At 36.6% G+C, this 19,938-nt stretch overlaps 2 protein-coding genes across 2 annotated transcripts in view; both read right to left on the reverse strand.

Moving 5' to 3' along the window:
* Positions 1-11,079, reverse strand: part of LOC126054939 (small ribosomal subunit protein uS14m) — a 180,005-nt gene extending 168,926 nt beyond the window's left edge. The window contains exon 1 of the mRNA XM_064034610.1: positions 11,064-11,079. The gene's annotated coding sequence lies outside the window, so the exon portion shown is untranslated. The remainder of the gene's footprint in view (positions 1-11,063) is intronic.
* Positions 11,073-17,984, reverse strand: LOC110379029 (uncharacterized). The gene is made up of 5 exons (XM_049842036.2): positions 17,830-17,984; positions 14,346-14,586; positions 13,507-13,646; positions 12,383-12,526; positions 11,073-11,901 (listed from the first exon to the last, which is right to left on the reverse strand). The coding sequence occupies exons 1-5, from the start codon at positions 17,885-17,887 to the stop codon at positions 11,735-11,737; spliced, it is 750 nt and encodes a 249-aa protein (XP_049697993.2). The 5' UTR covers positions 17,888-17,984; the 3' UTR covers positions 11,073-11,734.
* Between the last annotated feature and the right edge of the window lie 1,954 nt (positions 17,985-19,938).

The following is a 19,938-nucleotide window of genomic DNA, read 5'->3' on the forward strand; positions in this document are numbered from 1 at the left end:
ATAAATCACTAACAATATTAACTTAATGTAATTCATGTTGCAACCTCTTTAGTCTAGATATTCACTATATCTAAGAAAATCAGTATAAAAAGCTCCCTTATAATACTTAGTTCCGATGGTGTATCAAGTTGCCTTATGTGGGTAAAACCTCGAATAAGGTCGTTTGGGCTACATTGCAAATATCTTCTAGTTATAGAAACATTTTAAATGCTTGTGTGCATGCATTAGATATTTTAATAACGGTTAAGTTATGAGTTAACTTAACTCTGGTATTCTAGTAATAACTTGGGTTCTGCAGTTTGTCGTAGATTGAGAAGAGAGCCTTAAATCTTCTATCTATATCATCAATGCCTGGATGTGTCGCGATGATTCAGATCAGTTTTGTTGTCGTCCTCATTATTTAATAAATCCAAAGATGCCTTGGTGTAGCAGGTACCCCTTTTTGTCAAACGAAGAAAACGCATACAAGCAGCGCTCGGGGAAACTGTGGGACTTGCACATATTAGGGTACCTAACCCTAATTTTACCCTTCGGTCACTCACTATTTAAAATCTAAATCTAAGTATAGGTATATTTTACCAAGTTGTTTACATCAAATTTCATCTCGTTTTTTTTCTGTTAAATACGTACCAATTGGTATTTTTAGAGTTACTGTGATAAAAACATACTTACTCGATTTAATAAAACAAATAAGGCTTATTATAAAAACAAATAAAACAACAATTATATTTATAGTCCTGATTCACATATGTAGATCACATAAGGAAGTGCCAGTACATTACTACAAATAAAACGAGGAAAGAGTTGTGGTGTGACCTCAACCTTACTCGAGATTGTCGTGCACTTGATGTGTTTACATCCTTATTATTGACTAGCTTCTGCCCGCGACTTCGTACGCGGATCCTGTCCCTTATGCCAGCGACTACGGGGTCAGCAAAATCAAAGATATTTGAATCGTCTGATGTTGAATTTTAAGGGCCCGTTGATGGGAAAACGGAATACGCAAAATCATTCGAAACGTTCCACATATTTAACTTTTGTACGTCAACGATAAGAACTTAAGCGCAATAGGCGTGACCATAGGGATAAAAGTAGTGATTCTAATTAGTCCGCATTTTCTTAGTTCGACCTCTTTCTAGCCATGGTAATAGTTTCATTGTGAAGAAGATACCTGATCAATTAAAATCTAGCTGACTGCCCCCTCGCCCCCGCGTTACTGAGTAAGCTACCCTGTCACGAAGATAAATGGAAAATAATACAACACTCAAATAGCATTAAAACTCGAACATTCATTCTATAAAGTTTTGTAGTAAAAGGGTAAAATTGACGATGATATACCATCACCATTGAAAGTCTATCCTAAACTATTACCGCCTTCACCGCTTGGAGGTACTTCCAGCTTATTTATGATAGCTTCTGCCCGCGACTTCGTACGCGGATCCTGTCCCTTATGCCAGCGACTACGGGGTCAGCAAAATCAAAGATCTATATCGTCTGATATTGAATTTTAAGGGCCCGTTGACTTGAAAACAACGGAATAGGTACGCATAGCCATTACAACAGAAACGTACCATAAATTTAATTTTTGTACTTCAACGGCAAAAGCACAGCAGACTACCTAAACGAAACGCTGAGAACTGAACAGCAATAGACGTGACCATAGGGATAAGAGTAGTGATTCTAATTAGTCCGCATTTAAGATGTGTGTGGCAAAAATATTACACGTATTATTATGTAAAAAACATTAAATGTTACTGAGATGACAAAGTCGTGATGACTTAGTGGAAGTCCTGGTGGTTTAGTGGGTAGAGAACCAATCTCTCAAGTATGAGCGTGCGTCTTTGATTCCAGATCTGGCAAATACCTGCTAATGCAACTTTTCTAAGTTCGTATTTTCTTTCTACGTATATTTTGGATACCAATGACCGTTATTTAGAGGGGATGTTAAACTGTAGGTTCCGGCTGTCATTGAACAGTCTTGGCAGTCGTTATGGGTAGTCAGAAGCCAGTAAGTCTGACCAGTTTTACCAAGGGGTGTTGGGTTGAGCGGGTAATCGGGTTGTGGAGGTCAGATGGGCAGTCGCTCCTTGTAAAACACTGGTACTCAGTTGCATCGTGACTGGAAGTCGACCCTAACATAATTGGGATAAAGGCTCTTGAGATAATAACGACAATAATAATGAGATATAAGCACCGCAGGACATCTGACGTCATCTGACGGAGAGTAGCGACCCCGCGGGGCTATATATACTGAGTCCTCCAAGGAGAGTATACTGTCCCCAATCTCCGGCCGGTCGGAGTGAACCATGACGGTAGTAGGTCTCACGCCTCTGGCTTGTCTTGGCCGTCCAGAGTGGAGTCGCTGGAGCAGGGTTAGTAGCCCTGCTCGGAGGATAGGTGCCTCGTGGTAAGTGACCCACAGGGAGCGCGTAATCTGCGTTTAAAATCCGCCGAGGTATCCTCACACTTCAGTCGTTCATGATGTCCCTGTTGCCCTCTTGTTGCTATTCAGTTACTGATTCCCGGGGGTCTGAGTCTAAGTCTCCACCTGCCATTTTTTACATGTATCTAATACATTGTCATCGGCAGGTATCCATAGTTCGCGTAGTTTCCCCATTCCTAGTCCATTAGCATCTCAATCACAATAGCCCAAGTAGTTTTCATCCATAGGTAGCAACAGTTTAGCACTGAAACGGGGATAGTCCTTGAGTACATTTCTATAGTGTATAAAGGGATAATCGTCGGTTTTGTGTCACCATTTCATTAAAGTTGTCTCAAAAGGGCTTCAGCGTGTTGGCTTCGGCCCCACGTTTTCCTGCCGAAAATTCGGAACTCTGTAGTCCCGAGGTCTGGAAGAGACATACAAAATGATAATAACATATAACGCAACAAATTCGAGAGTGGGGCTCGTGACGCCACGTCTGGGTATGTAAAATTTGTACTAAGCAGTGACTTAACACAAAATTCAAGCGTGTTATATCTTCGTTATTATTTGTTTGTGAGAAGAAGAAAAGAAAAAATACGTGTCCATTATTTTAGGGTTATCTAAAAGACGGACTAATTACTTTTTTTAATTCACCATTCCTATTTCATAACATTCATTTCTATACATTTTAAGACAGTGTAGTATTGCTCTTGAAGTTCCACATCAGGTGTTTTACATCTTCAATTTTTATAAGTCAACAGAGAGTGCTTATCAGATTGAACAACTTTTGCTGAAACGTCATACCTCTATATGCTATAGTCTAGCTGGGACCCTGGAGTTCCACATCAGGTGTTTTAGATCTTCAATTTGTATAAGGCAATAGAAAGTGCTTATCGAATTGAACAACTTTTGCTAAAACGTCATACCTGTATATGGTACAGAGAAGCTGGGCTCTTGGGGTTCTATATAAGGTGTTCCAGATCTTCAAATTTATTATCTCAGCTGAAAATGCTCATCACATGAAACAATTTTTGCCATGGCACCATTTTTGTATCTCTTATAGTTTTGTTGGTCTGTTGGTGTTCTGCATCAGGTCTTCAAGTTTCGAAGATAAATTATACCCTATATGTTGACCAGGCTTAATACTGATACAACAAAGAAAAAATCATTGAAATCCGTTCAGTAGTTCCGAAGATTAGCGTGTACAAACAAACAGACATACAGACATACAGACATACAGACAAAATTTTTTTTTTGGATTTGTGCTCCATTACTGTTTCTAAACCCCACCCAATTATTATTTTTTTAATATATTCAATGTACAGACACACTTTTTTTACAGATTTATTATATGTATATGTTACCGGCCGAACCCGATTTTAGGACAAACCAGTTTTGCCTAGGCTCAACTAGTTCTTCCTATACGCGTTAGGATTAACTAGTATAGCCTAGTCCAAACTAATTTGTCCTAAGCCCGATAGGACGGACCAGTTTAGGCTAGGCAAAACTAGTTGATCCTGATATAAGTACGCACTGTTGGATTATATAAAGCAAAAACTAATACCCCTAACTTTCGATAACATTGTTCTTTGTTCTATCTGAACAATCTACTGTTTATTTAACTCTACACACACTGCGTCACGGGATCTTGTTAGACGGACGTATTGCTTCCAAGTACCATTTAAAGTATAGAATAAATATTTCAATATCAAATTAGTATATTATTTCTTTTAATCCCATACCTCCTATAGGTTATGGGCCCAGTGCGAAAAAGGACATTTAGTAGTGAGAACATTCAGTAGTGCGTAGTGACAGTAAAGTGCATAGTTGTAAATAAAAATAAAGTTGTGACAATGGAAAAAGTGAAAAGAAACATTAAGCCTTTTAATGGAGAAAAGTACAGTGTATGGAAATTTAGAATTCGTACACTGCTTTCAGAGTTAAACTTGCTCAGTGTTATTGACGAAGAAATTCCTGGAACGCGATCCGCTGAGTGGGAAAAGAATAATAAGGCAGCCAAAAGTATTATAGTCGAATATTTGGCGGACTCATATCTTAATTATATTAATGAAAATGGGACTGCTCAAGCAGTTTTAAACATTTTGACGCGATCTATGAAAGGAAAAGTGTAGCAACTCAATTAGCGCTGAGAAAACAATTATTGGGATTAAAATTAAAAGCCGATATACCCTTGATCAAACACTTCTCAACATTTGACGATCTGCTGACAGAATTATCAGCTGCTGGAGCTAAATTAGAGGAAACGGACAAAGTAGCTCATTTATTACTTACTCTCCCGAATACATATGATGGCGTTATCACTGCAATTGAGACACTATCTGAAGAAAATATCACTCTCGGTTTTGTAAAACTAGACTATTAGATCACGAAGTAAAATTAAAAACGAGAGTCGTGATACCAGTTTAAAGATACTCCATGTTGAAGAAAAATATAATAAAACAGATACAATCGCACAAAACAAAACTATTTGAAGAATACAACATTCAAGAAAACAAACAAACAAAAATTTGTGAAATGTCATTACTGTGGACGCAAAGGACACAAGAAACAGGATTGTTTCTATTTCAAAAGACAGACAAATATACAAAACAATGCCCCAGAAAGGACAAGACAAGTCCAAACTATTGCCCTGCAAGAGGGAACGACCTCGAATTCTTCTTTTTCAGGATTTGCGTTCATGACAAGCGCATACCATTATGAAAAGACCACTCGACAATTAAATTCCTATTAGATTCAGGAGCGTCTGATCACATCACAAATAGAGATGATCTCTTCACATCGTTTGAATGTTTAAATCCTCCTTTAAAATTTCAGTAGCTAAAAACAATACATTTATTTCAGCAACTAAAAGGGAAACATAAATCTTATCAGTCAAACAGGAGTGCAAGGAATACTTACAAATGTATTGTTCTGTGCCGAAGTACCATATAATTTAATATCGGTATCAAAGATGCAGCAAGCAGGATTCACCATAATATTTGATGACAAAGGCACACAAATTACAAAGGAAGGTAAAATCATCATGAAAGGTAAGACATTGAATAATCTTATAGTTCTAGAGTTTAAAATACCAGTAATAAAAGGGAATCCGCTTCCCAAGCATGTTATGTTAATGAAAATAAATATGAATTATGGCATCAACGCCTAGGACATATAAGTAAAACTAAATTCCTGCAGTTAAAATGTCATAATATGATTGATGACTTAGATGAAATAAATACCGTAACTCCAAATGATAAGTTGTGTGAAGCATGCATAAATGGGAAGCAGACTCGCCTGCCTTTTAATAAAGTTAAAGACAAAAGTTACATTAAACGCCCTCTGTTTATTGTGCATTCAGATGTTTGTGGTCCTATAACACCTCCAACAATAGATAACAGAAATTATTTTGTTTTATTTGTTGATGAATACACACATTATTGTGTGGTGTATATGTTAACTTACAAATCAGAAGTGTTTACAGCTTTTAAAGACTATGTCGCTAAAAGTGAGGCTAAATTCAATTTCAAAGTAGTAAATCTTTTAGTGATAACGGTGGTGAATACTTATCCACCGAAATGAAAACTACTGTAGAGAAAGAGGCATAAGCTATCATTTAACAGTTCCTAGGACCCCACAGTTAAATGGTGTTGCAGAACGTATGGTTCGCACAATAACAGAAAAAGCTCGTGCTATGTTAAATGGCACTAAAGCATCAAAACGTTTTGGGGAAATGCAGTTTTAACTGCAGTTTATTTAATAAATATTACGCCTACGAAAGCTTTAAGTCAATCAAAGACACCATACGAGATGTGGCATGATAGGAAACCAAGCGTTAAAAATCTCAGAGTTTTCGGTTCAACTGTATATGTTCATAATAAAACCAGTAAAACAAATTTGACAATAGGTCGTGGAAAGGAATACTGGTAGGTTATGAACCCAATGGTTATAAAGTTTGGAATACAGAATTCGAAAAATATGAAACTGTAAGGGACGTTGTAATTGATGAGACTAATTTTATCGAATCTAGGCCTTCATTACGACCTGAACGGAGTAATAATACATATTCCCAAGACGAAACTGATAATGACTCCGTAACAAAATCAGTGTCTTATAAGTCTCATAGTTCTGGCCCTAAATCAGATAGCTCTCAATCTGATGAATGCAGTACAAGTAAAATTCGAAAAATCGGTAGTCATGAAATACCGAATGAACCTGAAAATGAATCTGAGAGTAGTTTGAAACACAAAAATCAGGATAAACCTGATGAATTTTAAATTTACGAAGAAGTGAAAGACTGAAAACATGTTCGCGTAAATCATATAATGAAAATGACTATGATGTCTATAGTGCGTTATCCATCACAAGTAATATACCAAAATCATTAAATGAAATTAAATCTCTGAACGATAGGAATCAGTGGGAAAAAGCAGTCAGAGAAGAACTCAATTCTCTTAAGAAAAATAATACATGGACATTAGTACCGAAACCATTAAATAAAAATATTGTAGACTGTAAATGGATATTCACTATTAAAAATGACGTTTCAGGTCAACCTTCAAGATATAAGGCACGTCTTGTCGCTAGAGGTTTCAGTCAAGAATATCTTAGTGATTATAATGAAACATTTGCACCAGTTGCTAGAATAGCAAGCTTTAGATTCTTAATTAGCTACGCAAATCAATATAATTTACTGATTCATCATATGGATGTAAAACAGCATTTCTAAATGGTACACTAAAGGAAGAAATCTACATGAAAGTTCCTGAAGGTGTAAAATGTAAAGATAATTACGTATGCAAATTAAACAAAGCTCTTTATGGCTTAAAACAATCAGCTAGATGTTGGTACGAAACATTTGAACAATGTCTCAAAGAAATAGGTTTTCAGAACTCCCCAGTAGATAGGTGTATATATATGAAAGGTAAAGGAGACATTTCTAAAAATATTTACGTAATCTTGTACGTCGATGATTTAGTTATAGCATGTGCAGATTTGCAAACAATGAATAATTTCAAAGCATATTTAATGACTAAATTCGAAATGACCGACTTACACGATATCAAATTATTTTTGGGCATTAAAATAGAGAGACACCATGATAAAATTACTTTAGACCAAAGTGCTTACATTAAAACCGTTTTGAATAAATTTAATATGAGTGATTGCAATCCTATAAACACACCGATGGAGCTTAAATTAAACTATGAAGCTCTTAACGCTGATAAGAAGTGTGACGCACCATGCCGTCACCTGATCGGTTGTTTAATGTACATTATGCTTTGTACGCGTCCGGACTTAAGTACATGCGTAAATATTTTAAGTCGGTACACAAATAAGAACAATAAAGAATTGTGGTTATGCTTAAAGCGAGTTTTAAGATATATCGTAGTCCATAATAGTCGTTTTTTTAATCGCCATGAGTGAACAACTCGTGGCGAATGAGCTGCTGGCGTTCCTGCAGCAGAAGCTGGACGTGATGGACGAGGTGTCCGCTGTCCAAATCTGCGCGTCGAACTTCAGCGAGGATGACGTCGCTGCTGCAAAGCAGCTGCTGTACAGGTTGCTCAACAAGAGCGACCAGATGGTGTCCCGCCGGCGTGACGGGACAAAGAAGAGCATTCAGGACATCATCACGCTGCTAAAGGAGACCGATCCAGACGACGTGCCGACGTTTGTGGCCAAGGATCTGAATAAGCTTCCGCCCGTCACCTTCGACCACGTCGACGTTACGAGCCTGCTGAAAGACATCGTCTTTCTAAAGGCAAGTCTTGCGGATGTACAGAAGAAGTTAGATGCATCCCAAATTACAGTCGCCGATTTGCGCAGCGAACTTAACGAGTTGCGTAAATCGGTGACTGTAACTGGGTCACCTGTGGGTGCATCGAACGTAAACATGCGGCGCGGAGCGTGCCTCGATGTATCGGGTGCAAGTTTCGCGTCAGCAGTTTTGTCGCCGTCACCGCTGTCACCGCCGAATGCTGAGTCGGCACAGTGCGCGCCTCGTGCGCCCCGCTGCCCCGCTCCCGTCCCTGCGGCTCCTCCGCTCGCCGCCGCTCGACCGCTCGATCAGCTGCTCGTTTCTGCAGCCTCGGCGAAACATCAAAATGTACGTCGAGACTACGCTAGCGTCACCGGTAGCAAAATTGATGCTACGAAGAAGCCCGTGCCCGTAAAGGGACAGAATCGGGCTGACGATGAGGGGTTCGTTACGGTGCAAAGGAGGAGGCGCCGTCAGCGAACCAACAAGAATCGTTGCGGCACGGCTCCTGTTGAGCCAAACATCAAAATTCGTGCCGCCAAGCCGAACACCCCGGTGTACATCTCCCGCCTACACTACACCACTAAGGCGGAGGACATCGTGGAGTACGTGCGTCAGAAGCTGAAGTACGCCCCGAGAGTGCAGCTGCTGGAGTCGCGCCATAACGCCAACTTCAAAGCGTTCGTGGTGCGAATACCAACGTGTTTCCTGCACCTCGTGTTGGACGAAAACTTCTGGCCACAGGACGTGGTGTTCCGTCGTTTCCGCGGACGAGTGCCACAGGACCGCACAGTGTCATAGTGCATAAGGAAGTGCTACTAACATAGTTTTAAGTTTCTATTTACTAACAATTTTGTATAACATATGTATGCTAGTTTTAAGGTATTTATCTATGGGCCTTTGATGCCTGAAAATAAAGGTGATTTGATTTGATTTGATTTGATTTGATATCAAAGGCACAATTGATTTGAAGTTAACATATACAAGAAATAATTACAATAACATCCTAAGTGGATATGTCGACTCAGATTGGGGTGGCCACGATTGTAATGATAGGAAAAGCACTACTGGATATGTGTTTAAATTATTTGATCAAAATACAATTACATGGTGTACAAAGAGACAAACATCAGTAGCGGTCTCGTCTACTGAATCCGAATATATGGCTTTATATGAAGCTGTTAAAGAAGCATTATGGCTTAAGTCTCTGGCAGAAAGCATAAACTTAAAAATTAATAAGCCCATTATTTTATATGAAGATAATAACGGATGTATTAGCATAGCTAATAATCCAACAAGTCATAAAAGGTCCAAACACATAGATATAAAATATCATTTCTCTAGAGAACAAGTTGAGAAAAATGTAATAAAATTAAATTATATTTCCACAGGTAACCAGTTGGCAGACTTGTTGACAAAACCTTTACCAGTCGTGTCTTTTATAAGACTGAGAAAAGGATTGGGTATAGAATAAGTTTTAATTTAAGTACAATTTCATTATGAAATGGTCTGATCAGGTTTTTCTGGGTTTTCCCTGATCCTGTGCAGCAAATGTTGGACCATTATTGTACAGTTGTCCCAGACCTTACTTGGAAGTATAATATGTTACGTCGTATTTATAAGTTGGTATTCACTTTGTAATGTTGAATTGTAGACTAGATACTGTATAGTAAACTAACGAATGACTAAAAGTTAGGGATTAATTTTTGAGGGGGCGTGTTGGATTATATAAAGCAAAAACTAATACCCCTAACTTTCGATAACATTGTTCTTTGTTCTATCTGAACAATCTACTGTTTATTTAACTCTACACACACTGCGTCACGGGATCTTGTTAGACGGACGTATTGCTTCCAAGTACCATTTAAAGTATAGAATAAATATTTCAATATCAAATTAGTATATTATTTCTTTTAATCCAATACCTCCTATACGCACACTCTAGGATAAACTGGTATAGCCTAGTCAAAACATATACATATCTAAAAGTCTAAATAAATAGATGAACTAAATAAACTACTCCGTTGTTTTTGATCCGCTTGTCGACTTGTCGTAGGTTCATTCATATTGAAAAAGAAGAAAACTTTATAATGTAGCGTAATACTTAAACTTTAAATTTAAAACTACAGTAATTAACTAAATACGTTATTAGGCGCGAGGCGCTCGGGGCGTGTACGTTATGCACGGCTAGCAACTAGACGCTAAATGCGTTTAAAACCATGCGACAAATGACGAACGGGGAGCGAGCGGCGTGGGACGTTCGGAGCATTCCCGCATGAACATGTCCTGACATGTTTGTTCAGTTACTTTCCGACCTCGCTACATTTGTTTATTGTTTAGACTATGCCATACCAGTTTATCCTAGAGTGTGCGTACTTATATCAGGATCAACTAGTTTTGCCTAGCCTAAACTGGTCCGTCCTATCGGGCTTAGGACAAATTAGTTTAGACTAGGCTATACTAGTTAATCCTAACGCGTATAGGAAGAACTAGTTGAGCCTAGGCAAAACTGGTTTGTCCTAAAATCGGGTTCGGCCGGTAACATATAGATATAGACTAGGTAGGTTCTGTGACGTTGCTTGCATTCACATTTTCTTTTATTTTTTATATATTTACGTGTTTGTTTCATCCTCTATTCATTTCTTATACTTACTAGTTAAGATCTTTGGAAAACGAGTTCACCGTAGATGCATGATCTCTGTTTTTTGTGTAGCTTTTTTTATCTAATCTTTATTTGACAAGATTTTTCCACACTATGATTGGGTCAACTGGGTATAAACTATCTATTATTATCTTTGTAACATAGCTTAATTCGAAAGGCCTTAACATAAATTCAATGTTGACATGTTAGGTATGTTCAAGACAAAATAAAAGGCATTATTTCCACGTTTTTCTTTTGTTTTATTTACAAACTTAACTTAATTGACAGCCTTGATCAAATCAAGCAGGTACGAGACTGGTTAACCAATTTATCAACTAGGTACTAGTTTCATTTACCACTTTGCCACATCATAATTTACTGGTTTTCATACCAAAATTATATTAATTGTGATCAAAATTTCATTGTCAATTCATCTCCAGTCCTTTAATTGCCAAATCCAAGATGGCTACCGCTCAACAACAGCAAAAAATATTGCACAAAAATGTTCAAACTAGATCTATTTTAACATTAATTATTAACGTCATGGTCTCACAACTATTTACCAACTGGTCCTTGACAAGTTGACAATATATATTTGTAATCAATAAATATTCTACCTACAGTTACTTAACTAACTTAATATTATGTGAGAAGGGTTGCATAACTTGCTTGTTTGAGTTACAACTTGCTAAAGCATAAAGAAAGGTACATGAAATAATAAAAAATAAGATAGAATATACACTTAGTCTAGTGAATAGTACCAAGTTGGGTACACCTCTAGTCTAGTGAGTCCGTATAAAAAAAATACATTAACAAATTCATAATACTTTTAACACAACCCTTCACAATTCAATCACTACATCCTAGATCTCGCTACATACATAATCCTACACTACAGACTTATCTCCTAAGCCGCCGGTGCATCATCAGTCAACACCTCCGATATAGGTATGCTGCCCAGCACCTTGTTGACGAACGCCTTGATGACGGCGGCTGTCGTCTCCTCGATGAGGGGGTTCAAGATGTCCAGGACCACGTTGGGGCTGGCGTTGAAGAATGAGGCTGCTGATGCAGCTGTGGAGAAGAATGAAGATTATTTTGATGTTGCACAGTACAGAAATATTTAGTGTTTATAATTGGATACAGGGCAGTGCGGTGATTTTGGGCAAATCTTGCCAGCTTGCGGGAGGTCTTTCTCCAGTAGTGGACGTTTGTATGACTAGGTCAAATGTTTCATGATGTGTAAATAAACTAACCCCGTCATATAAAAACTAATCCATACATCACGGATAAAAAGTAGGCCATAATCAATAAATTATATAAATAAATAGACTAACCTATCATTGTAATATTTGAAATAATTTGTCCAATAAGGACAGCAGGTCCACTGTCCCCAATCGGTCTATTAGTTCCTAAGATTAAATTAGCTCGTTCAAGCTAAGAAACCTACTCTTTAGCGTTGTAAAATAAAAGACAATATAGATCCCTTAGATTAAATCATCAAAGCGACGATGAAGTTATAATATTTTATAGCATATGAACAATTAATATTTACCGGCAACAGGTCTCTCAGTCTCATCGATGGCGATCTGTGCGTGGTTGATCCTGACCTTGGAGACCAGCTTGTCCACCTGCAGGTACTCCACGTTCTCCTTGTTGATGGGTTTAGCGAAGCCCTTCGCAACCACTGTGATGCCAGCTGTAATGGAAAAATATTGCTATGTCAGTATGAGGATATGTGCTTTTAGGAGATAAGAATACGATTTATCCGCACAATTCGGATTTAAATCATTTCAATACTCAATATTCTATATGTCGTACAGGTGGTGGTACATTTTATAGTCAAGAAACAATATATAAGCCTATAAGGCACAGCTTAAATAAATTGGTTTAGCAGTAGCTACAAAATTTATACCGTAGCGTTTCAGTAGTTTCTGTCACATAATGTATCTCCATGGATATATCTTATATATCTTCCATGGATCCTAATCTCTCATTTGAATTCCATTGGAACATTTCTACTACCAATTGTTTCGTCAGTGTTTGTGCAACACTTAAATAATGTATCGAGGCAGTTGGCAATGTTGATGCCTAGGTCTGCTAGTGACTAATACAAAGCCTAGTTACAACACTGCGTTATTTATTTATTTGCGTAAATAGGCAATGTTGTAGCCTATTTACGCAAATTACAGCTCAAATAATATTAATCATAACTGAAATCCAATAAAGAGGATAGAAATGCAAAAAAATATATCTTCAGTACATAACAGTAAGATTTAAAATGTTAATTCGTTTCTAAAAGGTAGATAGAGATGTGATAATATTCAATAACTTATAAGATTTTCTGCACAGTCATCATATTCGTAATTGCATTAGCTATTTGTTGCATCTCTGATTTTCGTCAGACCTCTCTCACTTGACTTCTTAAACACTTGCTGTGTCACTACAATTAATTACATAGTCGTCATTGTTTAAAAGACCAATCCCTCAATTTAATGGAAACACCATGTTTTAGCCAAATTAACAGTACTATTGGTCTTACCAAAGTCGACACTTATAACTCGTCAAAACATCTTAGTTCTACAAAGATTTTGAACTCTCATATATGTACGCTTAAGTTTCTAAAATCCTACACCGTAGAGCGTAAACTCGGGTTACTTGTAACCAAGGGCCACTTACTGAAGTTTCCTCGGATGCGTCCCTTGCCGTTGATGTCGAGAGCGAGGAGGCGGGAGCCGCGCACGTCATAGTTGGCCACCACCATCAGCTTGGGTAGCGTGATCTTCATCTCGCCAGCATATTTGTTGTTCAGGTTCAGTCTGGAAGGTGAAGAAGGAGGTCATTAGTTTGGTAGAATTTGCAAATTGGTTATGATGCAGCATAAAATAGGTAGATACATGGCCTTTGATGATAGAACTTTGAAATTCTTTAGGGGCAGTAGGCCAGTAGACTCACTCACTACGAGTACATCCTTGAAGCTCTCATTTTAAGAAGGGAAGAAGTTGATGCTTCGAAAGTATGAAAAGATTCTTTCACAGTATGATAGGAGAAGTGGCATCTGCCCTACAGTGGGTTATTAAAAGCTTGACGATAATAATGTACGGAATTTCAAAGACCATGTTTACAATCCTGTAACATTATCCACTTAACCAATAATTTAAACTCAAATCGCTTCCGTACTTAAGCCAACTAGACATGTTATCTCATACGTAAAAGTAGTATTACAGCATTTAGCAGCCATGCGTAATGATATTATTTTGCAACCGGTATAAGTTGCAGTACGTTTCCCCTTTACAGAAAGACTGGATGAAAAAGCACAAAACTCGGCCAAGTGCGAGTTGGACTTGCGTTTTTTGCGACACTTTTTTGTATTTATTGCTATGTTATCTCAGACAACCGCCTAACTGATAGGAGAAAATTCCAACTGTCTAGCTATTACGGTTCATGAGACACATCCTGATAACAAAGTGAGGCTCCGTTTTACGATTTAGGTACCGTACCATAAAAATCATACTTACTTCAGCTTTTCAATCTTGAAGTCGCTTCCACCGTAAGCCTTCGCCTGCTTCACAGTAGCCTTTATCCTCAGATTGGGGGCTGTTCTGTCGAGCTTCAGCGTGGGCACGGTGAAGGGATCCAGTGCGGGGATGTTCACCTCAGGTATCCCTTCCTTGAGGTGCGGCCTCATGGCTTCTAGCCCGTTCAGGACGCACTTCTCTATCTGAGGGTCGCTCCTTTTGCATGATGGGAAGTAGTCCGCTGTGGAGTAAGAAAAGTGAGATTTAATTTAAAAGGTTATTGCAATTAATGTGTGTATTTACTTAGCGGTCGAGCTCCTGTATGGAGTTGCATAGTTTTATAGCAAATCATTGTTTACACTATTCCAAAAATAGTTTAAGGAGCTACTAAGCCAATGCGAGTTGATTTTTAAATAGCCGAAATAGCTGCATGACTCAACAGTCCTTCAAGAGGAAAATCGTTTCAAAATAAGATAATACCGGCTTAGCAACGGAAAAACAGAATTAAGAAAATAGCAAGTAGCAACGTAACATTAGCAATTGTAGAACCACGTAATTTCCAAACGCATCCGACCGTGATATCCTGTCATCGGACTTCGCGACAAATATTTAATCGTAAGGTTTGCCCAAAACTTAATAAGGGCCAAAGTGAACGGATTCAGCCTTGGGCTAGATGCATTTCCTTTGCGTAAAGCCCGTTTCATACATGCGATTATACGCATGAATTCATATCGATAAGCCAAATGGTACTTGCATGTTGAAAATTACAAGCATTGGTTAATTTTATGATCGATCCTTGTATCTGTTACTACGAACTCCTCAAAGTCAAGCCACACACCTAAACAGCTGATAGACAATCTATATGACACTGAAATAACTCTTACGGTAAAATTTGATGAAGATAGGCTCGGCTTAATAGACAAGACCAACCAAACAGGTTACGAGACCAACCAGAACCAAAGGCATTATTTTATTTCTTATATCAAAAAGAATAAAATGAGCTAAAAATAGAATAGCAATACTATGTATGTACCTAGTCCCACATACTTGGTGAAGGAAAAAACCAAAATGACTTTCAGTCAAAGTACAACTAGCCACGTGTGGTCTACCAAAACATAGGTAGGTACTTTAAATTCTATTAACAATATAAGCAATAAATATATTACCATATAAGCATTACCACTGACAATAACGTCTGGTTTACAACACATTATGTACAACGCCTTAAATACATACTTTACATGTCTTAGCACGTAACTATTGATATACGTTACTGGCCCACTTGTACGTTATCCTTGATATCGAAACGTATCATATATTTATAGTCTTTAACTAGTTATTTTCCGCGGTTTTCCCTGCATGTTTTGACGACTATTCTTGCATCGAATTCCTGAACTATTTAATTCCTATATCTGTCTACACAATGGCGAAATCTGTAAAAAATAGGATCCAACTATCTAAATCTGGCTTATTAATTGCCCGGCCTTTTCCCTATGTTGGGTTCAACTTCCAATCTAGGAACCTTTCTGACCTCCTCAATTATTACATGAAAAGAAAAATCTATTATCCCGTTAAATACAATTTTTATTTTTTAAATGTAATATGTAGCTTAAGCTGCTCTATTTCAGATTTTTGCTCCCAATAGTGATTATGTAATCACAGATTCGCTCCCTCGGGATTTCAACATAATTGACTAAATGTAATATTTTCAACCTACTGAAAATAAACTTAATAAAAGATTATTGAAGTTGACTCGAGTGTTTTGTTATTGTCAATCTTCTTTTTCTTTTTACGGATTGACGTAACTGTTAAAGATTCGTGCGAAATGCAAGGCTAACTACAATTTTTATGTTTGTACATATTTGTGCTATCTTTCAATATATTTAAGTAATTCAAGCAACTAGTCATAAACTTTTATTATCTAGAAATTCCAGCAGTCTTTCCCAAAGAACATATCGATAGGTTTTTTTCTAATTTCCATAGAACCTATTTTCAGAATTTCCATAGAACCTAGAATTTATGTCCTACCAATGAGTGACATTGAAGCAATCTATAAGATTATTATGCATTTCGAAATTAATTAGCATACGCATGGGCCTATATCTTAACACAAAGATACGCAACGTTTTTAGGCCGCTTGACATTTAAATACCGGTAAGTAAATAAATAACGTAGCTGTCACTAAAAGTTTACCAAATAAATATCCTTGTCACTGTTATGAAATTAAAGAACTGTACGATTATTTAGTAACACAACCTTATTAATCGACTGAACCATAAAGTATGGTCTTTGGACTAAACCAATACAGAAGGATAAAAAGGAGGATAGTTCTATCTTTACAAGGTGATTTTATGCAAAATATGTGAAATTTTTAGCTAAGAATGCAACTGCAAGTGAAACCGCGGTCTTCATCTAGCAATTGATTGCAAGTCTTGTAAACCAAACTATTGTACTATAGATTATTGTTGATATAATCTAGTTTTCACAAACAGTGTTGTAACAACGACAATGCAATCTTTGGCTCGAAGCTGATAAATAGAGCAAAACAATCTTGTACGGATATAAGACTCGAAATAGTGATTGAATGCTTAAAACTCGAAAGAGTATCTAATCGAATCTTTATACAAACAATCATTTTACTTGTTTTGCAAGGACTAACTTTTATTTTTGTTGACTATTTTAAGATAATCTCCACTTCCTTTTATGTAAAGGTTATTTTGTTTTTTTTTTTCATTTTAATGTATTAGTTGACAGCTGTGTTGCTCGGAAGTTTATTCATCACCATTTCTTCCTCCCAGAAATAATACTGGATGCTGGAGAGGATGCTGTCCAGTCTTATTTCAATAAATGAATTTGACTTTGTTTTTTTTTTCACGATTTTTCAGCAGTACGATGAGAAATGTTTACGGTCACGTCTGGACGTGCTTGAGAAAGCCTTTGGTAACGCGGGAAAGGACTAGTGATCGTTTGTGATTACTCTAGCTAATCTATAATACTTTAAGTACGAATTATGAAACAACTTCATTCAACATTTTACTTAAACTTACTTTTTGTTTTCTATTCTTAAATTTTAAGATACAACTAACCATTCATAAATGTTATGATACATCTACTCATTATTCTTCTTACATAATAAGCCGTATAAATACAAATGCTGCTCCAATTATTAATGAAACCGGCAATGTTACAGTATCACATGTGAAAGGCTTACTAAGATAACAACAGTTACAATCACGAAACTAACGCACTCATTAGGTTAACGATTATAACTTATACTTCATTGAAAGATCTATGTTACTCAATAAACTATTCACGAATTTGTCAAAATTAATATCAATTTTTTTCGGGCATCCATATAAATCTTCAGTTAAAAAATCACTTAGTTCTTGACTACACTATCACTTAAAATTAAATCTAAGTAATAACTTATATTAATTAAATAACTTAGTCCAATTCCCGCCAAATTTAAAAATAGAACACTTACGCGTCACTTTAGCTTGAGCACAGACAACACAGAACAAAAAAATGTACAGCACTTTCATTTTGTCTTTGTCCGGTAACTGACAGTACAGGGTGCAGTTATTGGTGAGGTTGCAACGGCAAGTGGCTCGCGAATGTGCGCCAGCGCCGAAATAACTCATATTTGTAGTGGCGCGAACGCCGCCCCGAAGTCTGAAGCTTGCCTAATGGGAAAATACGGGCTGAACTTTTTTATTGAGGAATCATTCAAAAACAAATGATAAGACGTCAGAATGAATTGAAATTTTCCTGTCATTCATTTACGAAAATACGTGCTCAGTTTTGTTATTGAGATTTTATTCAAAAATCTAATTAAAACTTACTTGTTTATAAAGACAAAAGCCAAATTAAAATTAAAGTTAAAAAAATAAGATATTTTGCCCGCGAAAGGAGATAAAATCTATGACGTCTCGAAAGAAAAACGCTTTGTTTTGACGACTGAAAATTGCTTCAATACCTACTGAATTATTACCATGGTAGCTACTGCCTAGAAATGATTTATAGAATTAGGCAAATTGTCCATGCCGGAGGAGACAGTTCAAGCAATTTCGTGGTTCTTTGGTACCTAAATTATGGTTGAAGCTATCATCCCAGATTTTTAAATAACGCTATTTTCGCTGTCATAATCTTTTTCAATTTCCTATGTAATAGATGATGAGATTTCTCCTTGCAGGTTAGCAGTGTACCTATATTTACACGTATCCCTATAAATTATAGTTTCAACTTGGATTAACGAATAGGATCGTAAATTAATCAATTTCGTAACTTTATTCATATTTTCTTATAAATATTGCAATTTGGAATACGTTATCTGAATGGATATTTCACTAAAGTCACTTTATTATTTAAATTAACTTCATCAAACAAAGTCTATGTTTAGAATGAAGGTTAAGTTTATCTTCGTGGGTTTCAAAATTTCCATACCATTAAAGAGATTTCCATCAATTTACACAAACCTTTAATTTTTTTTGCCGAAAATTCACGTAGACTAAAATGCGGGCTAAGTAATTATTAAAGTCATCATTCCTACATTAATGGTATTAATTAATGCATTTTTTAATGGTCATCTCGATAAAGTGTAAATATTCGTAATCGTAACTTTCCACATGCGAGGAAAACCTGGTACACCCGGTTTATTGACCTTGACTGCATGAAAAAAGAATTGTTGCTTGAAAAGATTAAATTAAATCTCATAAACAGGTAACCTTCATGCGTAACCTTCATGCGTAATATCAACAAAAGATGCAACTGAGCTGCGAAATTTTTAACGTTCGATGTTCATAAAATATTTGTACTTATCTAAGCATTTAACGGCCTGAAAATTCTTATAATAGGAACTACCCGTCCTATCTAAAAGAACGTTTTAAGTTCCTTAATGACACACATGCAAAATGTCTAAGGTCATCTGAGAATTTGAGGCTAGAGATGCCATTGCATTCCACTAACTTCTTTGATAAATCTTTTACCGTTCAAGCTGTGCGGTTGTGGAATGCATTGCCCGTGACAATAAGGCAGGCTCAATCTCTAGCAATCTTCAAGAACCTGGTGAAAAAGCACTACCTTTCCAATTTATAATCCAGTAAAATACCATATTGTTGCGGAGTAGGTATCACTAAGTTTATTGGCAACTTTCAATATATATTATATATATACATATTTGTGCTATTTTATAAATATATATTTATTATATGTATATGTATTTATTTATTTTTTATTTGTCTATTTTTAGGTATTAATATTATACATAGTACACCAAAAACTACCTGCAATACAGTTATTTCTTTTTTATTCTCAATCCATCCAAAGGTTGTCTGTAAGAGATCGCTTTTAGCGATAAGACCGCCCATTGTGTCACCGACTTTTAAATCTGTGTGTTTTGTTGTTGTTTTTGTTTTTTTAAAAATTGGTGTACATAATAAAGAGTATATCTATCTATCTATCTATCTATCTACCCAAAAAGTTTTTAAACTAAGACTGGTCTCCATGGACAAAAAACCAATTCCTTTGTTGACGCTTTGTAACTTAGCAAAACAAATCGTTTCATGATTAAGTATAGGAACCGGGTATTTTTGTT

Source organism: Helicoverpa armigera, chromosome 5 (assembly GCF_030705265.1).
Source record: "Helicoverpa armigera isolate CAAS_96S chromosome 5, ASM3070526v1, whole genome shotgun sequence".
Lineage (NCBI taxonomy): Eukaryota > Metazoa > Arthropoda > Insecta > Lepidoptera > Noctuidae > Helicoverpa > Helicoverpa armigera.